This window comes from Empidonax traillii, unplaced genomic scaffold (genome assembly GCF_003031625.1).
Source record: "Empidonax traillii isolate 1590-97213 ecotype Southwest subspecies unplaced genomic scaffold, ASM303162v1 scaffold1074:size191127, whole genome shotgun sequence".
Classification (NCBI taxonomy): domain Eukaryota; kingdom Metazoa; phylum Chordata; class Aves; order Passeriformes; family Tyrannidae; genus Empidonax; species Empidonax traillii.
In genome coordinates, this window is record NW_020956267.1 from 115,205 (window position 1) to 140,363 (window position 25,159).

At 38.0% G+C, this 25,159-nt stretch overlaps 1 protein-coding gene across 3 annotated transcripts in view; it reads right to left on the reverse strand.

Moving 5' to 3' along the window:
• Positions 1–9,922, reverse strand: part of TNS3 (tensin 3) — a 122,590-nt gene extending 112,668 nt beyond the window's left edge. The window contains exon 1 of one of the 3 annotated variants that reach the window (XM_027904666.1): positions 9,857–9,922. In XM_027904666.1, the coding sequence (XP_027760467.1) occupies positions 9,857–9,883 (27 nt within the window). In that variant the 5' untranslated portion in view covers positions 9,884–9,922. Of the gene's footprint in view, positions 1–134; positions 252–334; positions 354–9,856 lie in introns of those variants that run through there. The other 2 variants (XM_027904677.1, XM_027904667.1) reach the window with 2 other exon arrangements.
• Between the last annotated feature and the right edge of the window lie 15,237 nt (positions 9,923–25,159).

The window sequence follows — 25,159 nt, forward strand, 5'->3', positions numbered from 1 at the left end:
GGCGGGCAAGAAGCGCGTAGCGGCGCTCCCGCCTCGGGGCGGGGGCTTGCGGGGCAGCCGTGCCGAGCCTCGCCGTGCCCTTCTGCCCTCACCCTGCGGCGACAACAACAGCGGCTCCTCCTCGGGCCCGCTACCTGGCGCCACCGCCCCGCGGCGGCCTGGCTGCCCCGCTCGGAAGGTTGGGCCGCTCGGGAGCGGGGCGGGGGGCTGCGGGCGAAGAGAGCGCCACCCCCCATCGGGCCCTGCATAGCTGGGCTTTCCTAGCCGTGCCCCATCGGCTTGGAGCTTCGCTGCGAGGCTGCGAGTTGCAAGTCTATGGGACACGAACAGTTACCCCTCTCCAGGACGGCCTGCCGTGGCTGCAGGCAGAAGAACGACCCCAAGAGCCATGGGCAGCCACGAGCAAAGCGGACAGAGTAACGAGGCCGAAGCTGGTTGGGTGCCGAGAGGTCTGCAACTGCCTAAGTTTCTCAGCGTGGCACCAGAGGTGCCAGGATGATCCCCAAAACGCTGCTTAGACGCCGCCTAAGGCTGTATATTCCCTGTGTACACAAGTTCATGCAAGTACAGTTCTTTACCGCACTGACATTTATGCTATTTACACAGCAAAAATTACCTCTCCCTTCACGTAAGCTCAAGAAAGGGCAGCTTCGGACCTGGAGTTCCTGCAGGATCCACAAGCTAGGCACTGTCCTCTGTAGCTACTGGTTCACAGCTGCTGACTCTTGAATAACGGGGTAACTTACATGGCATAACACAGAAAAAGAGCAAGGCAGGGAGAAAACAGAGGTACTACTGTCCTCTTATTTCACATTTCAGAGAGCAGAAGTTTCACCCAAGATGCAAGAAATGAGAGTTCATGTCCTGCCTTTGACGTAGAATTTCATCTCCTTAGGTACCCTGAAACTTAGCTGAAACAGGTATAACCTGAGGCCCATTCCTTGCATTAGAAAATACATATATATATAATCAAATATTTATTGAAGCAAAGAGGAACTTCATTTATAGGATGGAGATGGCCAATACAGACCACACTATCAGCTGGTAGCTGAGTCATCACTTGAGAGGTGAATGCATATCACCAGCAACAATGGAAAGGATTTGAATATGCCTCTTATGACATCATATTGATGTCACCTCTTTGTAGCTTGATCCAGGAACAAGCTGACCAAAGTGATAAGCAAGAACAGATACCTTCTTAGAGACTAGATTTAGAACCAAGCCCATTCTAGCACAAGGCATTTCCCCCAGATGTATTTAGGCAATACAGTGGCTAATATGTGCGATTCCATTACATTGAGGATGAAGGATCACCCAGAGCTGGATTTCAAAGTTCAAAGCTAAGTCTGTTCTTTGCAGTGCTCCATATTATGGGAATAGGCAGACAGCGGACCATATGGAAGGCAACGACACTCAAACAAATATATGTTACTGAGAGAGCAATATAATGAACACTAAACAAACAAAAGACACACTAGTTCCCAGACATGCTCAGGGTCTCACTTGGGCAAGATGATATTATGTTGCTAGAAAAGCTCTAGCATATTTAGAAGTAGACATAATTGAAATCCTTTGTTCATCATCACATTTTAAATCTCTTCCTTTGTGCCAAGGAGAGAAAGAGAACATGTGTTACAAATCTTTTAGACATGTGCATTTCACTGGTTTCTGAGATACGGTTTTTCTTGGACTTCCTGCTGGATCAATGCCATCTGCATAACCCCCCTGTTATGGCTCATAATTAAAAAATACCTAATGTGTCCCTAAATTAAGCCAAGAGACTCTTGGAATGGCATCAAGCTCTTAGCCAGCAGTGTACAGATAATCAGCACCTTCAGAGCCTCACAACATTTGATGTTTTTCTTAAAGCCCCATCACACAGATCACCTGAAAAATTCACCAACAAAACAAAAACAGAATTACAGTCACCTTCAAGCTTTCTAGTAAAAGTTTCAAAACTTGACCTCCAAGGAAAGAAGGCAGAAAAATTTAAATTATCATGTGATTTAGCAATCTGACACATGATTTTGAAATGTAATACTTCATATATATGCAAATACCACCTTACAGATTCACATATTTTTACACAACACTAGCCAAAGGAAAAAAGTATTTATTTTTGCATAACACCTTGCACAACAGAAAAACGTGAAGGCTCAATCTCAAGAAGTTCAGTATGCAGGGTTAATGCCACAGTGTTAGCTTAGCATAACCACATGTTCTTTACATTTGATATTACATCTGTAAGAAATGATAGCTTCTTATATGTTTACATCTGTAATTATCATCTTTATATCCTGAATTCCTACCCTCCTTGCTTTTCCTAGGAATGAGGAAGAATAGGAAGAGAGAGAGAAAATCTGTGTCTGTGTTTTAAAGATGTTTCAGTGTATTTGAATCTGACTAAAGGTGTGGTCAATGACCAAGTTAAGCATTCATCTCAGACACAACCTTGCTTAATTCAAGGAATTTGCTATGTGAAGCAAGTTGCTATACTAACCTGCTAATCAAAATAGTCTTGCCTTCTAATTTAATGACACCACAAACACTTTTAAACATTCCAAATAATGGAGTAAGAAGAGTTATAGTAATGACTCATATCTTTTACACATTGGGGATCACTGATTTTGCAATGTGCTTTATTCTTACTGGTTTTTACAGAAGCAACCAAGTTTGAATCATGTATCAGGTAAACAAAGTTTTTTAATCAGAACAAAGGGGGATCGCTTCATCAATCATCGCTGTGTTGAAAGTAACCATCCACACTTATCAGCAACCAAGAACTTGGTGAGCAAGCAATGCAGAAATCACAGCACAGAAAAATGGTTTCAGTCCTATTGCTATTTTGCTTAAATAAAACAGACTGAAACAGTATTCTTTCATGTACATAAAATATATACAGTGACGACACATCCTATACTTCTAATCACTCATAAGGCATACAGATACATATCACATTTGCGTAAAGAGTACTTGACAGATACCAAGTTCCCCTTGAGCAAATCTCCTGAAACTTGGTACACGCTCTCTAACTAGGCCGCAATATAAATATGTAATCTGACTTCAGTATCAGGGATCACAAAATATTAGCTTTAAGTAGGTCCAAGGAAACTATGTATTATAAACAGTAGCATAAGAATTTACAATGTTTCATAAATGTCTCCCCAGCAGTTCTGTACTCTAGGATGAAAAACCACCACATTTTTATTTGCAACAAGAAAAAAGCAGAGTTTTATAGAAACTGATTTTATTGCTTCCTTTCATTTTCAGTAAAAGAAGTCCTTATAGCTGCAGTGCTGTACAAGTAATAATCATCTCATTCGTGTACTGTTAACAGAACTGATGATTTATAAGGACCTGATGATTTTTAAGGTCCTTTCCAACCCAAACTATTCTATGATTCTATGAACTGCCCCTGCATATGTCAACTTTGGGTACCAAGTCACAATTTCACACATTTTCAAGTTACCACACCAACTGACCATATTTAACCCCACGTTCTGTGTTCTAGGAATGAACCCACATTACCTATTTGCCATCACTGACTTACTGGTACAGATTACACATGGTATCTGTGGTGGTCAAAAAGCTCATGTCAAATCTGCTAACTGATAAAACACACCAGTGGTTGTGCTACAAGTGTGGCAATGAAATATAAATCTACATTACCCTTCTGAAACATTCTATTTGTATGAAATCAAAAGATAAATACAAAATCTCTCTAAACTATTAATAACTTCAGTCTATACCTGCTGCAGAAAAATCTATCATTAATCTGATTCTCTTTTAGTACTCTGATTCTTTATTAAAAACGGACAAGGACAAGAACCTTGCACAGTATTTACAACATTTTCTCCTTGTACTGATTTATTTATTATGTTCCTAGTAGTGATTTATTTATTATGTTCCTAGTACATTATTACGTTTTTGCAGGTTATCAGCTTGCAAGGACATGTCTACATTGCCCACTACAGCATAGTACAGGCATGCCGAAAATAACCATTAAAAGACAAAACTATGTAGCTTTAAGGTTGGCTTATTTATACTATGATATAATGAGCACTGCATGTGCAATGATTCACATAATCCAATACTTGATGCCCTATGAAATAACAAAAAATGCCTGGTACTTAACATTATCCACTATTCTCCAGTTTCACAGAACTGTTCCTCTTTTTTTTTCTTTCCTTGAAAGAATAAAAAAGCAGTAAGAAGAAACTAGTGAGAAACATTGCAATTGGCAAGTTTAAAAGTAATATTGTGAAGGCTGTAGAAAAGCCTCTAATGTGTTGTATAATTGTTGCTTTGTGCAACATATACTAGCACGACTATAGTCCAGAAAAAAAAAACAAGTCCAGAAGGTGCTTTCAACACAAGTCTGGTGGTACTGAGGGAAGTCAAGTGTTACTTGATACAGAGAAAACTGATAGGAAAGAGAACTAAATGAAAAGTAAAACAGTTGCTGCTTCTTACTCTTCTCAGAACTCAATCAGTTCCTCTCATAGGGCTCAGACAGAGTTCCACACACAGGGATCAATTGCACAATTCTTCAACTGTTGGGAGGCAATGATGCGTCAAATGCCACGTGTCATATACTTAGTCTAACGTGACTGAAAATTTAGTGCAGAGGATACAAAAACTGCTGCAACTGGCAGAGTTCAAGAAAACAGAACCAAGAGCAGGATGTTGCAACATGCCTTCTCAAATCTTAGTGCATTGCTTCATATGTACTCTAAGCATTGGGGACTGCCTTTTTTTTTTGGTGCCACAGCAGCTTCAAAATAATATATTCCTCTTCCTCCACCTCCCTTCTTCAGACAGTGAAACAGAGCCAAACTCAGAATAATGTGTACAGGAGTTTTTATTTTTCAGCTAACGGCTCTGAGACAGAATCTGCTGTTGTGTGTCTAGGTACTAACATTAGTATCTGTGTACACTAGCTATTAGTGGAGATGGGAGGATTTCCTTAAACTGAAGGAAAAGCAAGCTTTCTTCAAGCCTGTGCATAACTTCCTACTTCCCAGTTACGGTCCAGTAGTGTCAGCTACCAATTATCAGTAAAGTCATCTCCAGTTTAAGGAATTTTCGTCAACTTTCATTATAATGTCAGCTGTATAAAAAACGTTACAGAATTGAATGACTACTCTATGATTCACTTAGATTTTAGGTCTGGTAGTTAGTAGGATTCACTTAGATTATAGGTTTGGTAGTTACTCTTCTCAGGGAATGTAATGTCTTTTTTATTCACAATGACATGACTCAAAGAATAGGCCCCAAAGAGTGGAATCTAACCTGTACATTACGAAAGGGGGATGCAACAAAACCAAATTTTTAATGAAGTATCTTCCTGTGAGTTGAGACATGTCTGCCTCCAGGCACCAAATCCTGTTTCAAACTCCTGTATCCTTTCCCCTCCACTCCACTGTAAGATAACTGTAGCCACATGAATTAGGAAAATACCTCCAATTAACTATAATAAAATAGAACAGTATTACAAGTGAACAAGAAACACAAATAAGTCTGTTGTATCTTCCCAGAACTTACATTCAACTGTGCAAGACAAACCAAAATTTTAAGAGTTGAATGAGAAGAAGGAAAAGCTTTAGCATAGCAGCAATTATAAAGCAGAGGGGAATCACATTAGCTACTTGTTCAATAACCAAATCTCAGCATAGTACCCAGTCAAGAAAAATGGAGGATAGAAAACACTAAAATTTCCCATTGAAATCTGTTCTAGTGATATGGAATGTTTTAAGAATTTCACTGCATCTTTGGTGCTCGTATTTTCTCACTGTATTAAATGGAGACAATTAAAAAAACACCCTTCTTACAATTCAGCATTCTTCATAGAAGTTTCTGAAAAGTTGCTTTCTGCCTACCATTAGATTATGCCACTCTTACACAAGTAGAGACAAAGATGTTATTTACCGTAAGTAACAAGAAGCACTGTCATAAGCTGTCTTTGTGTCCACTCAGGCACATGTGAAAGCCCTTAACTTCTCAAGCAGAGCTTAGGCATCACTAATTGGTGCTGTCCCACACTTTTGGCCCACTTATGCTGACACAGCTTCCTTAGCATAGACTTAAATTGCAATTACATCCTGGCTTACAGGATCTCTTTGGCCACTACAACCATCTCACCTATTCTAACAATATGAGCCACACACAGAAAACTATTGCTAGGAGGCATCCATCTCCACTGAGGCTTTGTCAGCAGTGCTCCGTCAGTTTAGACAAAGGGATTTCACCTAAAAAGACTCCCAACTGATATGGTTGTGCCAGTCCAACCTTACAACTTTACAAAGTAGAGCAAGACAAAATTCTGAAACGAAGACCCTCTTCATCCATAATAACCTTCACTTTAATTCCCTTTCTTTGCCATTTATTTTGTAAGGCTGGAGAGTTCACATTTTCAGCCTTTATCCAGAACCAGGAACTTTACTCATAATGAAGAAAACTGAGTATTATTTACTTATCTTCAGAATTTGGACATTATAAATATACCAAATTATTGCAAGACTCGTGATAAAATGAACAGTACAGGCAAGCAAATCCACTTTCTCAAAGGCACAGGTAGAAAATGTTGCCTAGAACTACAGAAAGTTGCTATGGGCAAAGTATTGTTTACCTATGTCAGCAGAATAGCTGATGTATGTCAAATTTACAAACTGACAAATCTTCCTAATCTTGCATTATTCCAAAAGAAGCACCTCTGAAATTAGCTAGGTACAGTGCTTTTCTCTCTTCAGTATGGAGAACAGAACTAAGCCTAAAATAAGCAGTTATCTCACACTCTTTTTTCAATAAGAGAATTTCTCTTCCAAGCTCTGGCAAGTTTATAGCTATTTTGGATCATTCCTATGCCTACTGCAATAGCAGACAAAGGTACAGTGGTAGCCTAACTGCACGACTCGGATTTTTGTGATTGCTTTTTCCTTTCTCTTCCAACACTCACTGCAGCAATGCTTAATGCATTTAGTAGAGGAGAGAGAGTCTAGAAAAAGAAACTTGGTGGGCTTTGAAGGTTCTATTTTAAAAAGCCCCCATAAAAGGTACAACAAAATCTCAAACAACTTGAAACACATTAAAAGCTGTCTTTTGAGATCTCAGTGTTGTTCACAGAGCCACAGAATATTCTGAGTTGGAAGGGGCCCACTAGGATCATCTAGTTCAACTCTTAAGTGAACGGCCTGTACAGGAATCAAACCTTCAACCTTGGCATTATTAGCACCATGCTTTACCCAATGTTGTGTTTATAGCTTCACAGAACATCTGAAGCCAAGTTATCAGGCCAAGATATGGTGCATTCTAGGAGTAAGTTACAATATGAGCAGCAAACATGTCTTTAAGATATGTTAGTTAGCATCTTAAACTTCAAGAGAACTCTTTCATCACATCCAGCTAACTTACCTGAGTGAACATAACTAAGAAGGCATAATTCCTTGGCTCATTAAGAGAGAGGCTCTTCTCAGCAACAAGACAATTGTTGACCTTTAACCGTTTATTCATATTTCTGCCTGGGGATAAATTGTGGGTATGTATTTGTACACACTTATAATCCATGTACCATTTAACCAAATTACACAAAAAATATTCCCCAAGGGAAATAAGATAAAAACACAACAAGTTATTAATGTTTGCAAATGTGGCCACAGAAACCTCAAGCATGCACATCATGCAGCCTTAACTCTTGTGCCCTGAGGAATTCTACTAACTACTGCTTCTCAATTTATAGGTATAGGAGTAGAGATCTCGTGTTTGACATTTGGTAATGATATATCTGAAACTAAACTCAAGTAAAGAAAGGGAATGCCCTTGTTCAAAGGAAGGCTACTTTCTTTTCCTTGGTTTACATCCCAGGGCCTAGTTTAATCAACAGAGCAAATAGCCTACTACTATTCAGCTCAGGTTCTTCTAACGTGCAGTACCTGAGCATAGATTACTGAATAGAGACTCGGCCAACTCAACCTCATCTGTACATTTGGATGAAATAGATGAAATGTCAAAATTTTTAAGTAAGCAGCATTTCAGTTTGGGTTTTCAATAACCACTCAAACCAGATGACAACTGTAGCTTACTTTGCATAGATCACAAAACAGTACTGATGAGATAACAGCTTTTGCTTACAACTAATCCCTAGTTGCATTAGAAGAGGAAGTGTGTGTGGGTAACGGTTTATCACAATACCAGTGACTTTAGATATAATTAAATCCATGTATTCATGCTTATATCCAAAGCATCTTGCCATTTTTAGTGAGTTATCACTGAAAGTAATATACAGGGAGGCTAACTGCCTTTACAAGTACATATAACAATTTTTTTCTAGCATATTAATTCATGCCCAGGTTTTATAAGACCCATCCTCTCAGCCACCCCCTTTTCCATACTAAAAGTAAGAGGAACTTCTCTACAAATTCATTTTACCATTAAAATGTTCCAAAAATTTTGGAGATAGGAGTTTTTTGTCCCTTTTCAGAACAACCTTGACAGAGAAATCAGGGAATCATATAAATAACTATTTTGGAACAACTAAGTAATTTTGAAACTGATGAATTTTGAAAAATGCTATGGTTTGAAATTAGCTTTACCCAAGAGCAACTCTTTCATTTCTAGTAGAATTCCCTATTATATTTTTTGTTCTTTCCACCATGAATATAATTGGGATCAATATTGGTTCTTATTTCTTCTACATTTACTATGTTTATTATCTTCAGCTTTGAACACCATATATGTAGTTGCTATTAAGGCTAATATATACAGTGCCAACTTTTCTTTACTTTTGCTGGTGTTCACCTTTTTGTGAATTATGAATGTGCCCATCTTTAGTTTAATAGCACAGTACATCCTAACTGGGATCCACTGCTAGCTTCCTCTTGACATGCAAGGCCCATAGCCCTCAGAACCTGGAGTATTTGCATATAAACTCTAAGTAGAATATAAAGCAGAATTACATTGGTTTCTATCCATTTACTTAGCTCAAGCCTTTCTGTTTTCATAAATGCCTGTACCTGCACCGTCATTTTAAATCACCTCCCTTTGCTACGTTTGTAATTTTCTTCTCTTTATTCCACTTTTACCACTATGTCTAGATTACCAGATTTCATATTTAACTTAGATTTATTTAAATTCCTATTAAATGTCAACTACTTTAATTTTAGCAGTAAGGCTAACTCCCGTTCAGTTTGGGTTTGGGGTTTTTGTAGATAAATACCTTACAAAACCTTTTTGCTAGTGTTGAAAGAATCTAGCAAAAGTATCCAACTAACTGACAGATTAACACTAGTTCTAGAAATTAGAATTAGAAATTAGAGCACTAACGTCTTTTTCCAGTATAAGTCTTGGCAATGGTTTAAATAATTTGCACACATTTTGATGACATCTTGGACTGGAAGTATTTAAGCCACATCTCTTTGGACTCCAGCTTTCACAGTATTGCAGGCAGACAGCTATAACACTGACATCAGGGTCTATGCATCGCAGAGATAGTTTGCACCTCCTTCTGCAGATCAGTAGGCAGCTATTAAATGCATGTAACTTGTGAATCTATCCACTGCATATCTTAAACCACTTCCTTGCATTCGACTCACGCCATAGCCTCAAATACACCACACTTCATTTCAATCACCAGGGAAAGACATATGCAAAACAAGTCAGTGCAAATAAAGACTGACAGGAAGGAAAATAATTTAAAATTACACAGAAAGACAAAATATTGATCACTTTTCTTATTCTTTCTCACCAAGAAAACTTGGAGATATAAATAACGAGGACCAGTTGAACTTACAGACAGATACATAATATAGAGTTGTATAGAAACACAGCAGAGATGTACAGAAGCCAGCAGATAGACACTAACTTGTTTACAGAGTCGAGCAGTGGCCATGGTAGCCCAGGGAGAGGGATGGCAGGGGGCCTGGGATTAACAGCCGTGTTAATCCCAGCAACAGCTTGGAAAATGTCACACAACATATAACAAAGTCAGTGTGTCAGATAACTTATTTTATGGAGGGAACTTGCTTACAAGTTAAAAATTAGCAGGAATATCAAGCTGAAAAGAGTAGTAAAGAAAGCATGTGATGCTGAGTATCTCTGTGCTTGCAATCCCTTCAGAGTAACTTCCCCTGACTTTCAACAGTGCCACTGTACAGCTTTAAATTACTTCAAGTTTGATAGAAGTTAAAGTCAGTCTCTTCGACGTGTGGCACTTGATCCAGGGAGATGTCTCTCTCCAGTGTGGTCAGCTTTTACCATATGAAGAATACTTGGTGTAACCAAAAGCAGGGTACACAACAAGAGCAGTGATTCTCACAAATATTTGTTTCTGAAAATATTGATAAAATTTCATTTCAGTTTGTAGTCTGATAGATTCTAGACTTTCTCTTTAGGCATTTCCATCTTCAGCAGAGAAATCATCAAGGTTAATAAGTATTTACTTCTCAGGTTACAAATATAACTACAGGTCACAAAGGAGCTATTTATGGGCCTAAGGAAAAGATATTGGCATGTGTTCTTGGTGGTGAGTTTGGGTTTTTGTTTTGCTTTCCTTTGGGTTCTTTGCATGGGCATCCTTAATATTGCCTTCTCCTGATTTACATAAATATTATCTTAAATGTAGGTGGTTTGTATAGGATTGTGTTATGGTTTGATTCTTTTATTTTGGTTACAATAAATAAAATAATACACAGTCACTCTGAAAAAATAAAGAGGAATGTAAAAGTACATGAAGGAAAACAAGAGGCAGTGATGGTTTATTAAGAAGAGGGAAAAGGATGGAGTAATAGTGAAAGAAGATTAAGTCATTAACTGCTTACGGTAACTATTATGAAACCTTGTACACATGTACATGCTGAAATACAACTAAAACAAGAGGCTACTTTATTAGTCCTTAAATGAGGAGAAGACACCTTTTTGATGTTAAAAAAAAAAAAAAAAGTAAAAATTACAAGTTTCCTCCTGAAACTTCAAAATATTTCCCAGAAATGAGGCCCTGCCTGGGGAGTGCCGATGGAGGGGAAGGATTGCAGTGCCCTCCCGTGGCAGCAAGGACCTGCTCTCCGCAGGCTTGGGGACAGGGATGAGGCTTCTTCCTGTGCTTCTCAGAACCTTTCCTCTTTACACCTCCCCTGCAATAGCTGACACTAACCCTCCAAAAACCATTTGCTTCTTCTAATTAACGTAATCAATTAATATTTTATGTAAAAATAAATTTAATTAACTGATTAATAATTTTCGAATTTTATTCCCTTTGGAATCAGGTCAGCGCAACCGATAGACGCTCATACAAAAGTTGGTGCTGTTCTGAGCAACAGAAACCACAGCCACAGCTTCAGTCAGCATGAGGGTGCTGGCTGCACAGACAGGACACACAAGAACAAGGATTACAAGAGCATGCTGCAGGAATGTTGAGAAATAGTTACATAAAGTTTCAGTATGGAGGATCCAGCACACGCATACCCATGTCACTTTTTGCAGACCAAGCACACCAAGCACAGGCCTGGAATCATACAGGAAACACAGAAAAAGCTTTTGGCTAATCTGTGTCAGGAAATACTGTGCTAATTTCATTTGGGCGATTCAGTCTTCAGAGGTGTAGGGAAGAATATGAAACAATTAATCCCAAGACCATGTCTTCCATTAAGTAGTTCTTCTTTTCTATGTGAAATTTTGCTTGCCTACTAAATCCTTTAATTCCCTAGGGTTATATTTTATAGCCTTCTTTTTCTGTGTTTTAATCTTGCACATACACACAATAACCACATTGCTTTTTTATCTTAGCACAGCTGAGGCAAACATCACCATATACTTCTGGTTTACCAAGTAAGAAGGGACGTAGGGTCAATTGAACCTAAATCTTGCGATGGTCCTAAGTGCCAAAGACTACTTGCAGCATTTTAGCAAAATTATTTATACTCATTTTCTACTCAACACTTTTTCAGGAAAGAAGAAAAAGAAGTTCCTAATATTTTACTTGGAAACACCTGCACTTACAGACATACATTTGCACATGGCAAAAGTGCGTATGTGTGAAAAATTCTCTGTTTCTCCCTCAAAAACAATTAGCAATGTTTTTTTTCCGACAGTTATCCCAGACTAACACAACTGAATTAAAGCAATACATTCCCCCTCTCAACTGGAAGACAAGCCCATAGCTTTCAGTGCTGTTAGATAAGTAATTAGAAGTCAGAAGACAAAGAAACATAGTAAGCTCCTTTAAAATTGAATAACAGTAACTCAGGTTTATATTCTCAGTTATGGGAACTGAAGTTTTAGGATATCATAATTACAAGTGTGAAGACTGGGACAGCTTAATAACAGAATTAAGTTTCTTGTATAATCACAATTTTTAATCTCCATTCTGTGGTTCTGTGCTCAGAGACCTTTCCTATACTTATATTCACACACAATTTGGCAAGATCTCTAAAAAGCAATTAGTGTTGATCCTTTAATGACATACAAAGCACAGACACAAATAAAACACTGTTATATTCTTTATACATGGCTGGGGAAAAAAAGTATGTCAAGCTAGATTATTTTGACCTAAACAGTTTTTCTTCCCCACCAAGGAAGTTTGCTGGTCTATGGTTCTATTCTAAACCTATAAGAATACCAAGATATCTCTAAAAAAGCCACATCTGCTACAGTTTTAAAAACAAAAATATCCAGAAATAATTTTGCCAAATTTGAGCCAGGTAAGAGCTGGCTTTCAAGTTTAAACTGTCTGAGCTCCCTCTGTAGTCAGCAAACAGCAGTAGCCAATTATAACATTGGTTGAATAAATGATCTTCTGGAATATGTAAGTAGGAAGCCTAGATTTTTAGTGGCCCGGATGCATAACTTCTGCATAAATATTAATGTAAGCAGTTACATACATATTACAGAAATTTGTGCAGCTTGTGTATTATCTTTTCTTGGTTTTTCATCTTTTGCTCCCTTTCCCTTTCCTCACTTCATCTTTAATTTCCTCAGCTATTTTTGTTTCACTTCTCATCCGCTTCCCTTTGCAGCTCTTGCCTTCCTATCCAACTTCTGGTCCTTCCTGTTCAAGATCTCCTTTGCTGTTCAAGATCTGCCTTTTTCTTTGAATCTCCACATCCAAACAATTCACTTCATGCCTCTTACTTCTGAGTCCCCGTGGCTCTACCCTCTCTATTCCTCTCTCCCAGTCACCGAAGGTTTAAAGTAAAGAGATTGATCAAGAAGAAGCTGTTATACACATGGGGTAGGACGAAAACAGAGAGAACAGCAACATCTGCTAAAGATCAGTTTCTCCTTCTGTTGAGAGCTGAAAAAAGAGACTCAGAACTGAGCCTGCTTGCACAGCTACCAATCAGTAATTTAATCAGTAAAATATCTTACTTGACAAAAGGGTGATCCTTAACTAAATCTAATATAGGTGCAATTAAAAAAGGCATCATTCCTGATGACAAAAGACCCTGAGTAAACATAAAAGATCTGCTTCTCCGGTATTGTTAGATATATGAAACTTCTTCGTATAAATTTAGCATGGCTGGGTGGACCAGCAACCAAAATTGTGCCTTTCAGGAGGGCACCAGATCTGCTTGCAGGCAGATCAGGAAGTCAGAAATAAGACACCCTTCCTGTAGTAAATCACAGAGTACAGTTACAACAACTCAAAAGGAAGGAAATTATTAAATTTTTTTGGCTATAAATTCAAGTCACCTGGAACAGGATATAATTTTAAAGGAAAAAAGTTATACTAAAACTGTAATACTACTAATGCATATGTAACATTAAACTGCGTAAAAAGAACTGAACAAAGGCAATGGGTGTGCATGATTGGAGGAATCATCCCCCATGCACCCGGCACCATGAATAAACATACCTGCTGCAATACTCTTGGTGAGTTTTGGGGTTTGTTTCCACAAGTCAGTGGGAGCAAACAAAAGATATAATTTCTGCATCATGTAGCAACAGGCCACAGCATATAAAAGACAGCTGATATTCTGGTGTATAGACATTACATACCACACTATTTGGGATATACTTTAGAAAACAAAAAGCAAAGCTAAAACTAGGACACATGTAAGGAAGAATTTGAGCTCAATGTAAAGATCTTCTTTCAGAACTGAGTGATACATCCCCTGTCACTAGCAAAATACAATCACTACTGCTACATTAGCCTGTCAACCTCTGCCTTTTTTCATGCAAGGGACTGAGACAACACAAAAAAAGAACACAATATTAAGCTAAATCAGGACCCTGCACAGACTCTTATTGTTCAGTTGTTCTTCTCTGAACATCCTAAACATTTCTGCAGCTTGTAAGCTTAATATTTAGTCTAGAAAAAAGAGCATACATGAAAAATATCTTACACAGAACAGACAAAAGTCACGTGGAGGGTGAAAATCTACAGCCTTTAAAAGTGCTAGAATTATTTATATATTAAATATTTTATCTTGGGTTTTGTGTTTTCTTTTTAAAATGTAGTTTACAGCAAATTATCCCCCTTCAAATAAGAAAACAGTATTATTTGGATCAAGTGAGATTTAACTATAAATTCCTCTGCATTCCAGAATCCAGTAGAATTCTTAGCTAAAATGACAGTATAAGGGGTGGAATGGGGGTAAGAAACCACCATGTAGTATGATTTCTAAATTTTACCTTATATCCTGAGTACCGCCAGATTTCTTACCATCTAGTGGAATATCATCCACAGCTCAATGTCCAGTTTGCAAGTTGTTTCGTTTTTTGGTTGTTTTTGTTTTTTTAAATCTGCAAGTACTTTCAGAAGAATGCATTCAATGTATCCTGATTTTCACAGCATTTAAAGCCACAATGATGAAAGTAATTAGAAGTGTAGGTCTTCCAGGTGACACCAGTAATATTTTTCAGCTTTCTATTTTCAGGATTTCTTGGCAAGGTTTCCCCTCTAGTCCTGGCTCCTAGGTTCTATATAATGGCCCAAACTTCCAACAAGATTTGAGACGACGAATGCCTTGTGGCAAGTTTTTTCTGACTCATTATATAAGAGGAGAAAAATGTGATTCTCCACTCACCGATAGGCAAAAATGGAGGTTCAAAGAATTCTCAAGAATTCAGAAGCCAGCAGTCCATTCATCTGTGCCAAATCCCTGTGAATTGATGCTTGGATCGGAGCTTCATACTGCAAACTTCCAACTCAAATCTGTCATCTCAGTAAACATAGACTGAAAATGCATTTTTCATATTTGCCCTGTCAGTGTTTGACAGGTATAAGCCAGGTTTTAGTTTGCAGTGACATTTGAGATACAAAAATGTTGAAGATAATAAGTCAATAATTTATATCTTTAGCTTTAAAAAGTTACACTGATAATTGATCAAAACATTGAAATGTAACTGCAGTATTAACAAGTATTCTTGTTATTTATTCATTGTTTTTAATTTTTGTGACAAAGTATAATACATAAAATTCTAAATGGAAACTTCTACAGCATGGGGAAGCAACACAGATAATATGAATATTTATAAGAAAATCATTAAATCCACAGTATGGATAACAGCTACCACTTTGAAGTGCACAAACCTGCAGCAACGTTCACCATTCTCATCCTTTTTTCTCATTCTCACTACGTTTCAGCAAAAAGTTAAGATTACATTTTTAAATCTGTGAGCCAGGCCTTTGCTAACTGTGAAAGTTAGAATTAAAATTTTAGGTTTAAAACAAACTGAAAGTACTGTTCTCTGATAAGTTCCACATAATTCATTTTTCCATTGAATGTCCTCCAACATTGCTGAAAGCTGTTCAGGTTTCTAAGTTTTTGAATGATATTCCAATACTGTTACACTGGCAACTTCAATAGAGCTGCAAGCATTGCTGGAATGCCAGCCAGAGCTGCCTAAGGCTCAGCTTCCACACTTCTAGAAAAGTCTCTGCTTCTAAAGATGGGAGTCATGCACAATGAAACCAAGCACTTGCTTCTGGTCAATTAGTTCAACACTTCAATGAACGTTTATCAACAATGTCCTTTCAAGATGGATAACAAGAGAGAAGATGAATACAGAAAACATCTTTTTGCTTTCGGTATTCTTCCATTTTCTCTTTTTATGGATGTTTACTGATCCCAGCTTAAAACCATGCTTCTTTAATATAAAGCCATATTCCTTTTTCTCTAGGGAAAACAGCAAAGTGTTGTGGTTTGGTGACACAGAGGTTACTCCATCACTCTTTTGGATGGTTCTGTCAGTATTCCCTTTCTCTAGGCTCTCACATCTTAAGAATCTTCTTGGTGCATGCATAAATGCATTCCTAAATGGGAATTCTTTACAGATGAGGGCTAAGGAAACAAAAGCCATCCCCATACTGATCTGACATGGTTCCACAATGAAGGACATTACAGCTTTTGCCTTCAGATCCCTGATTTTGAAATATCACAACCTAGAAACCCTAAAATCCTGCAAGGTTTGTTCAGTTTGAACCAACAGATTCTCTTCTTTTTCCAGGTGGGGATACTCTTCATGCAACTAAAGCTACCCAAAATTCAACAGGAAAGAAGTTAGGACTGACTCAGGCAAAAGTTACAGCTCAGATGTCTCATAAGCAGGTAACAGAAAATACACTTTTGTGTCAAAGTATCTGCAAACCTCAGCTTTCTCCTACTTACAGAAGTTACAACTACAGGAGCTTAGGCCAAGAGATCAGCCACCAGACTTTCTTCTACATGACATCAGCCCTCCTCAAGTAAGTACTGTCATTGACAGCATGGCACTGGAAGAGCTGAGCAAAGTGATTATACTCAAAATCATTTTTACATAAACATAGTTCTTCTTACAATACCCATCAAAAACATTCAAGCACAAAGTAGCACTTCCCCCTGCTCAAGCACAAAGGCAAGAGAAAAGCACTCCAAATACCTTAAAGATAGGCTAAAATAAAACCCTTTGTATAAGTGCCCACCAAAATTACAGCCATACAAAATCCAGGTCAAAATCCCCAAGTTGAATGAACTCACCTTCTGTATGATCTTTTTTTCTCTCGTGCACATGCATGCCTGCACACACACCACCCATGCCTGGTGTCACTGTGCATATGCTTAAGTGGCCACTGCATTCAAGACCACAACATGATCAGTCTGTTGTTGAAAAACTGTAATAAATACATGCATGCACTGAAAACCCATGAACTGATAAGGTACTAAATCTACAGAGAGCCTTCTTAAATTGTATGGGGAGACTTCAAGGACAAAGAAACATATGGTTTTAATTTTCCTCTAAGTGACAGCCATAGTTAATACCTGATTTGGCAGGAAGCAGGCATTACATGCCTGTTGGGCTTACACAGACATGAAAAAGAGTTTATATTTGACATTTGCTTTAAAAACATAATGAAAAGCTTTCGCTCTTTCAAGACCAAAACTTTTCTTAGTTTTTGAGAATCTGGCTCTGATTGCTTGGATAACTGGCAAAAGAAAGCATTAGGAGTATGCTCTTCATTAGGGTTTATAGCTGGATGACAGAGAACGGAGAGCAACAGAAACAAGATGCTGAACAGCACATTTGCTCTTTGTCTCCCTTACAACTGTTTTTTATAAATAAGTGGCTTATGACATCAAGCTCTGATTCATCACTGGCAGCTTTCCATTAACAGAAAGGAAAGAATATGTAGTGTTTCCACATATTGCCACAATCCACTCCACGTGTTTGTCCCTGAATGTCACATACAACTATCTGTGTGGTGTCTCGGTGGAACAGCCGAACTGTATGACAAATATTGATAACCGTGAAGACCCGTAAGCAACAGTCTATTTTTCATCAGTTGGGTTGCACATTCCCGCCAGACATGGAATGGAGGGCTAATTCCTCCACAGTATTAGATGTGTCAGGGATAGATCAGAGCTGGAAGGTTTGCAGATGACAGTCCTCTCAGGGCAAAAGGTACCAATGAGCCAAAGGCCAGCTAGCTGTAAGTAACAGCTTCCAGAAAACATACGTCTTGCTCCATATGTGACAGTTCCTGAATAATGGCTGTCTTCAGACAATGCGTAAGGAAGCATATATAATGGCATAATTGAACTCTTAAATATCATGATGTAGGGAAAGGAACGGCTCTTTGGTGTGCCCTAGATCAATCACCATCATGATTTATTGCTCAGTGTTGCATTATTTAAAATTATTACACCACCAGTTTAGCCAAGTGGTCAAATACATTGTGGGACTCACAAGTAACTTGAGATATGAATAACAACCAGTGTAGATGCATGAATATATTCATACTTGTACATGCAGATTATATGCTCCATTTTGTAAAAAATATATGTATTAATTTTTTTCCAAAACATACTCTTGCTACTGAAACTGCTTATATTCATATCCAGGGAGTAGAGATGCAATTAAGATTATCATTATAACTTAAGTGTTCAAGAAGTAATAGAGAAGTCCTGGCTTTGGCAACTTTGAAAGGGATCTAAGACGTAAGTAACGTTTCTTGAAGTCCACAGGGTCCAAAAGAGGTTTAGAAAACAGTAAGTCATCTCAAGGTGACTCATATAATCAGCTGTCCTAATATTACCAACTAGCTGAAATTAGAAGCCAGAAAAGAGTGGGGTAAAATAAGTGTTGACCCTTTCCCAGAGAGGGAATATATGACCAGCTGGATGAGGGCCAGTGGGAAGACCTTCAAATCAAGTACAGCAGCATGACAAATCTGTGGATTAGCAGCAGCATTGTCAGGGAGCAAGTCATGCTCAAAGCTAGTCATCACACAGGATTTAGGAATGAACTCTGCTTTCGAAAGCCAATCAGACATACCAGACAACCACCTCCTGACCATCATGATTCAAACTGGTCATCCTTGTTCATAGCAAACTCTTTAGGTTTGACAAGAGTCCTTACAAGAAAATGCACTGGTTGGCTAATAAAAAGTAGGAATCTCAAAGGCTTTGAGTTAAACTTCACTTTACCCTATCACCCTAAAGACTTCTTTGTTTAGTTTTATGTATGTGCTAAAAAATGATACAGGCCAGGAATGAATAAAAATGCCTGTTTACTTCAGTTAGCTAATTTCAGCTGGCTCTAGCTTAACTCAGTTCTTTTTTTACTCAGATTTGAAATCTCTGATAAACCACAGTGGCAGCTGACTCTCTAAAACATTTCACATCTATGTTATTTGGGATAGCTGAAGAAGGGAAGACCTACGAAGAACTGGAATTCCACTTTAACTGCAAAGACATTTTAAGAATAAAACGTTAGTGCAGAAAGCAGTATTGTCTGATAGTTAAAGCACAGATGAAGTGAACTAAAAAGGCCTGTTACAGGCTGTGCTACCAAAGTTTTTCAGTGAAGTGTCTTTTTACCTTTCCATTTATGCTGCAAGAGAGGAGCCCCGAAGAGGAGATACAAGGACTGCCTGAAACAATCCCTCAGCCTTGGCCATATTGATCAGCACCATTGGTCTACCCTGGCCTCCAATCGGGAGGCCTGGAGACACACCATCTATAACGCTGCTGCTGCTTTCGAGAACACACGCAGGATCACTCTGGAGGAGAAAAGACAACGCAGAAAGAACCACATCTCATCTGTATCACCTGGGGAGTCTTTCTGCTGTACCTTCTGCAACCGGACTTGTCTATCTCGCATTGGCCTTTTTAGCCATCAGAGCGCTTGTAGCAAGCGTGGGTAGAGCCCTTCTCAAATCTTTGTTCACGAAGCGTAGCCATGATGATGATTATATTTCATCAAGTGACATCTGAGGTTGTAATTTGTCGCATTTGAAAAAGAACGTCTAAGACTTTACATCTACCTTAAAAATTAGTAGCATATCCAAAATAAAACTCGTATGTATTCTCAACCACCATCTGAACAGATTTCAAACAGAATTTTTAACTAAAGTAATTGTTCCAGACTAAAGCGTTAAGGTGTAAATAGACATTTCAGGTGAATCTCCTACTTTTTCTTGCTGTTCTTCCATGGGGATAAAATTTGCACTGTGCTTCTAAGTCAAACTCCCTTTTCCATTGAGCAAAAAAAAATTCCAGCATTTCATAAGTTACCAGTTAGGCATAATAATAATTTCCAGCTCAGAAATTGGTGAGATAGTAGGGCAGAGACTGCATAGAATGCTAGACAACAAATACAAGAAATTGTGGACTACATTAATGCTCTTCTTCTAAGGATAAAAACATTAATCCTAAATAAGTGAGCTGACAAACAGCCTCCAGTTGCTATGAAAAAGAGTCAAACTCCTCTCCTCACCAAGGAACTACAGAGGGCATAAACTAAGACAAAAATAATCTCGACCCCTCACACTCACAGAGAAACAGTATACACTGAGCACATGCTTATTTTTTACATTCCCACTTTGTTTGCATGAGTTGTCATGACAAAACCACATCTAGCTGGAAAATCTAATTCCACTTATTTTGGCTCTTTATGTATTAAAAACAGAGCAGGCTTGAAGGAGAAAAGAAAGAAAAGGAGTGCACTTGCTGTCTTCTCTTCGTCTGTTTTTAAGAGAAGGCCACTTCACATTTAGGGTGTTCTTTTGCAAAATGGAAGGGAATGTTTTTTTCCCCCGTAAGTGATCAATTACAAAAAGTGGCAGGTCACATAAAGTGAATTCACAACATGAAGACATCTGCAACATCCAGCCACTGGACTCAGTGTTATCCTGTACTATGTACCATAGCCTCTTTTCTAATGGTCAAACCTAGATAGTGGGAATTCACAGAAATAAAGCAGGACTACTGCCTACAAGCTTATGGAGCTTCTTGCAAGCTGTTAACTGGCTTCTAACTTTCCTCCTTTGGTATCTCCCATGTATGCCTCCCCAGCCCACCCTATACATAAGAAGATTAACATGAAGAATGTTGTTAACTATCACCCACGTTAAAGATGGGAAAAGCTCTCTGAAATCTGTCATTTTCTGCACAGTATTTGTATTTTAACTGCCAGGGAGCTATATCCTGTATAAATAATTTCCTGGTGAAAAGTATCTTCACATGCAAGAATATTTAAGCAGTCATTTTCAGCTTTGTATGAGATTCTTAAACTCTACTTATGTGTTTTATGTTGCCCCAGAAGTCTCTTACAATACTTAAGAGAGCCACAAAGAGCTGGGTTCAGGACTGAAAGTTTTGCTGCTTTAATAGCCACACAGCCAGACTCCAATTCAGCCCCAAACAAGGGCCTATTTATAAAAACTAAATATGGTGAAGTAGGAAATATCAGGGTTAAACAAGTGAAAAATCTATACCAGGATACATCACAGATACAATGTCACATCCAAACATCCTGTGATTGATCTATCTAGCCACATTACAGGAAAAAGGAGGGCAGTGGACAAGAAAGCTGGTTACATGAGCCTGTCTGAGAGGGCATAACAAAGCAAAAGGAAACATCAAGTACGTATCTCTTTGGAGGAAGAGAGAGCATAATAAGTGTTGTTATGCTTGGGAAGGAGAGAGAAATTTATTATGACCAGCACCACACATGGGTCACTAGGGGATTAATAACTCCTAAACTTTAATTCAGTAAACATTTTAAGCCATCTTTAAAATTCAGCTTCTGGAAACTTATGGTACAGGAACAGGCTTACATAACTGCTTTATGTTCAAGGGTTTTGTTAAAGTAATAATCCCACTGCTGGACCTAAGTACACATTCAGCCCTGGCAGACTCACGCTGTACGCTCTTACATAAGTAGAGCAGAGTAAAGGAGGAAGGGAAATGCTGTTAACTTGTTACTTTTTAATGAAAGAAGCCAGGACTGCTCAGGCACCAGTGCTACTCAAACAGCAGGAACTCCCTCTGCTTTTGGAGGGTCAAGGGATCCGCATCAACCGCAAGGTGAGAAAGAAGGACCAGCTAGAGTGAAGGAGAAATAGGAAAGGGGCTCGTATAAAAACCTATAATAAAAACCTCACATGTTTTGAATAACAGTTATGATAATTTATTCATTGGTGTGGATGATTAAACAGTGTGTATCAGTCTGTGTTCTGAGCCATCTGTGCAGAGAAACAGCTTTATAAAATGCTGGGGTGCCCAAAACTAACCTCCTTGCTTTTAAGTAGCTATATTTGAAGCAGATTGTACCACTTATTCTTCTATTCAACACATTCATTTCTCCTTTACTGTTCTCTGAGTCTTTTATTCTATCAGTTTTCTGGATAGCCAAAGACTGTCAACCCCCCCCCCCCCAAAAAAAAGAAAAAAAAAGAATGAACAATGAATTTTACTTTAGAATAATGCAATTTATGGTAAATAATTAAATTCTGTGGGAAGAAATAATTCTGAAATTATAAAGCAACATCAACATTCAAAGTAAGCCACAAACTCTAAAACAAAAAAGAATTGTTTTCTATTGTAAGTTGCATGGGAAAGTTCTTCATCTTATCAGCTGTCACTTGAGAGCAGCCATTTGGGGAACTTTCTCTTTCCTACTATTCACTTAATATTGTTTTGGAAGGAAAGTGTTTTATCCTTCTCCACTTCTCAGTTCCTCTAAGAAATTAATTTTGTTAAGTTTTAAGGCTGCATTTATTTTCCTAAAATAAAATGTTTATTTCCCTCTTGCTGAAAAACGCTATAAAACTGGATTAAAATGACTGAAAACTATCCAGTGAATTTTCCACAGGACACGTGGAAGAGCTGTCAGACAGGAGGCAGGATAATGAAGTGAAGATGTGTGTAATTCTTTGTGTAACAGCCATTATGTTTTAGTGTACTTCACCTGCCTAAGACCACTTGGAGATTGAACTGATAAAGAAGCTAAAATTGCCTGAGGTTTTTTACAAGCCTTTTCCTCTCCTTGGCCATTAAAAATATGATAGACAACTTGCATTTAAGGAATCAGACATTGAGCTGAAGACCTTGAAAAGAACTCCAGTTACATATTGCTTTGTAGTCTGTATTAGGCTAACTCCCATTTTCCCAAAGATTCTCACGTAATAAATAATGTTAGTAACAGGGACATCATTACATGTATTATCCTGACTGGCTAAATAATAATGGAGAGGGAACGAGATACACAGTCTAAGGCATTTCCTGTCTATATAAAGTAATAAAATATATGCCACTTTCCTCCAGGATGTGTTCATTAGATGAAAGAACACATTTAATAACAAAAGGGTGATTGGCCCACAGGATTCATTTACATCTTGAATAGTATTTGACTAATAATGCCCCCACTGGCAGGGTCTTCTACAGTTGTCATCCTTCTGCAAAGAGGAGTGGGCACTGGGAAAAAAAAAAATTATTTTTAAGGACTCTTGTTATTTTATTCTGAATTTTTGTTACTAAATACAATGAAATTATGCTAAAGATTTCTGAGCCTGTGGGCATTTTGAACCAAAGCTGCTATTTGCTTATTATTCAATCCATAAACCCTACAAAATCTGCCTTCCTGGAAGAACTACCTTTCTTCCAATTCTTCCCATCTGTACCAATAAATTTCCAATAGCAGAAGTCAAAATATTCTTGCAGGGAGATTATGAACTACATAATAGTGGTGACTACACTCTGATGTGCAGTAGCATCCTCACATTTGCACATTTTCACACAGAATCAGAGATACCTAGATATAATGTGGAAGCCTATTGTACAAGAGCAAACAGCACACAGGTACACTTGCACTCTCCTTTTTCCTTGCTTTGCACAAGTAATAAATCATCACTTAAAAAGTAACTTCAGCGGAAAAGCATTACATTGAGGATCACAACACCTGAAGTCTTCTATGTATTTGCAAAGCAACTCTGAAAAAGTTACTTTATTTACTTTACTTTGCACTTCAGTTTTCACTCTGCTTTTTTACTGATATAGGACAGCAGTACTTATATACCCTTTCCTTCTTTCAACAGACTATCAGCAATACAAAACGCAGGTGGTTATTGTTATAAAATGTTATGAGCTGTAAAAACACCAGTCCTTGAACTGAAGTTATCAGAAATTATATGCACACAAGTTCCCGTCTCCCACACTCAACTTCTAAGGGGAAAAAGGAAAACAAATACACCAGAAAAACACCTGCACGAATTGCTACTTCAAAAAAATCTGACCTCACTAAAGATTGTTCCTGGAGTTTGACCTCCCTACAATATTATACATGAAGAAATAACAGTCTAAAGAGGTAGTTAAAAAGTAAATATTAAAACAATGAGTTTTCAGGTTACAATGGATCTGCTGAGGAAGAATTGCCTACAGAAACTGAGCCAGGGCTGGTGCTTGCATTCAGTACTGACTCAAACCCAGACTGAATAGGGAATTCAACAGTCAGTGTCACAGTAGCCCCTCACAAAAAGCTGTTAAACCACCCAAGGATGAGGCCTAACCAAATATCATAACTGCAAACCTGTGGTATTAGTGGCAATTTTAAATTAATTCCATTGATTCCAAGAGAAAAACAGTTATCTAGTGTAATCATACTAGAAAAATCTACCACTCCCCCTGAAGACACAAAACAAACAAACCTCCTCAGTCTTTAGAACATTTTCCTCGAGTCAAATTCATACTATTTTCCCTTCAACTTTGTGTTAAGACCTTCTGGCATATTCTGTAGCAGAATATCTAATATTACAATTATTTCAACTAGACAGTGGTAGAAATTTGCATGGCCTATTGTACAGTTATTATGTATCTTGCTGGTGTAAAAGAAAGATCAATAGCAATATAGAAAGCTCGTTTTTGAAGCTATTGCTCGTTGCCTCCTTTTTTATTTTCCAAATTTAAATAAAGCCACTGATGTTAATACATCCTGCTCGCATTTTCTATTCCTTAATAGTAGTGTGAATTGGAGTCTGTGCCAGCTGAAAGTCTATGCCAGACTACTCCACTCATAACTAATATTTTGAGAATTACTGGTCCTGCTTCCTCTACCACTCATGCTAATTTAAAACTGATGAAATGCAATTGGTTTAAGAGAAGAAACTCTTGATTTATAATAACATATAATAAGAGAAGAATGCAGACCATCTATTTCATGCAACTTTGCATGAGTGTGGTGAAGCTCTGCTTAGCCCCAGCAGCCCCTGCTACATCCCTATAGACAAGTAGTAAGGAAACTTCAAGATTTCATTATCTTCTTGTTTGGTATTATTTTCCCCCTCTCCTTCTAAGTGTCACATAAAGAGAACTTGTTCTCATGGACTTGTCATTCAGTTTGTTCTCTTGCACCTAGGTTCAATGTTCCTGTTAAGATATCCTGATCCTTCAGGATATCTTAACAGGAAAGG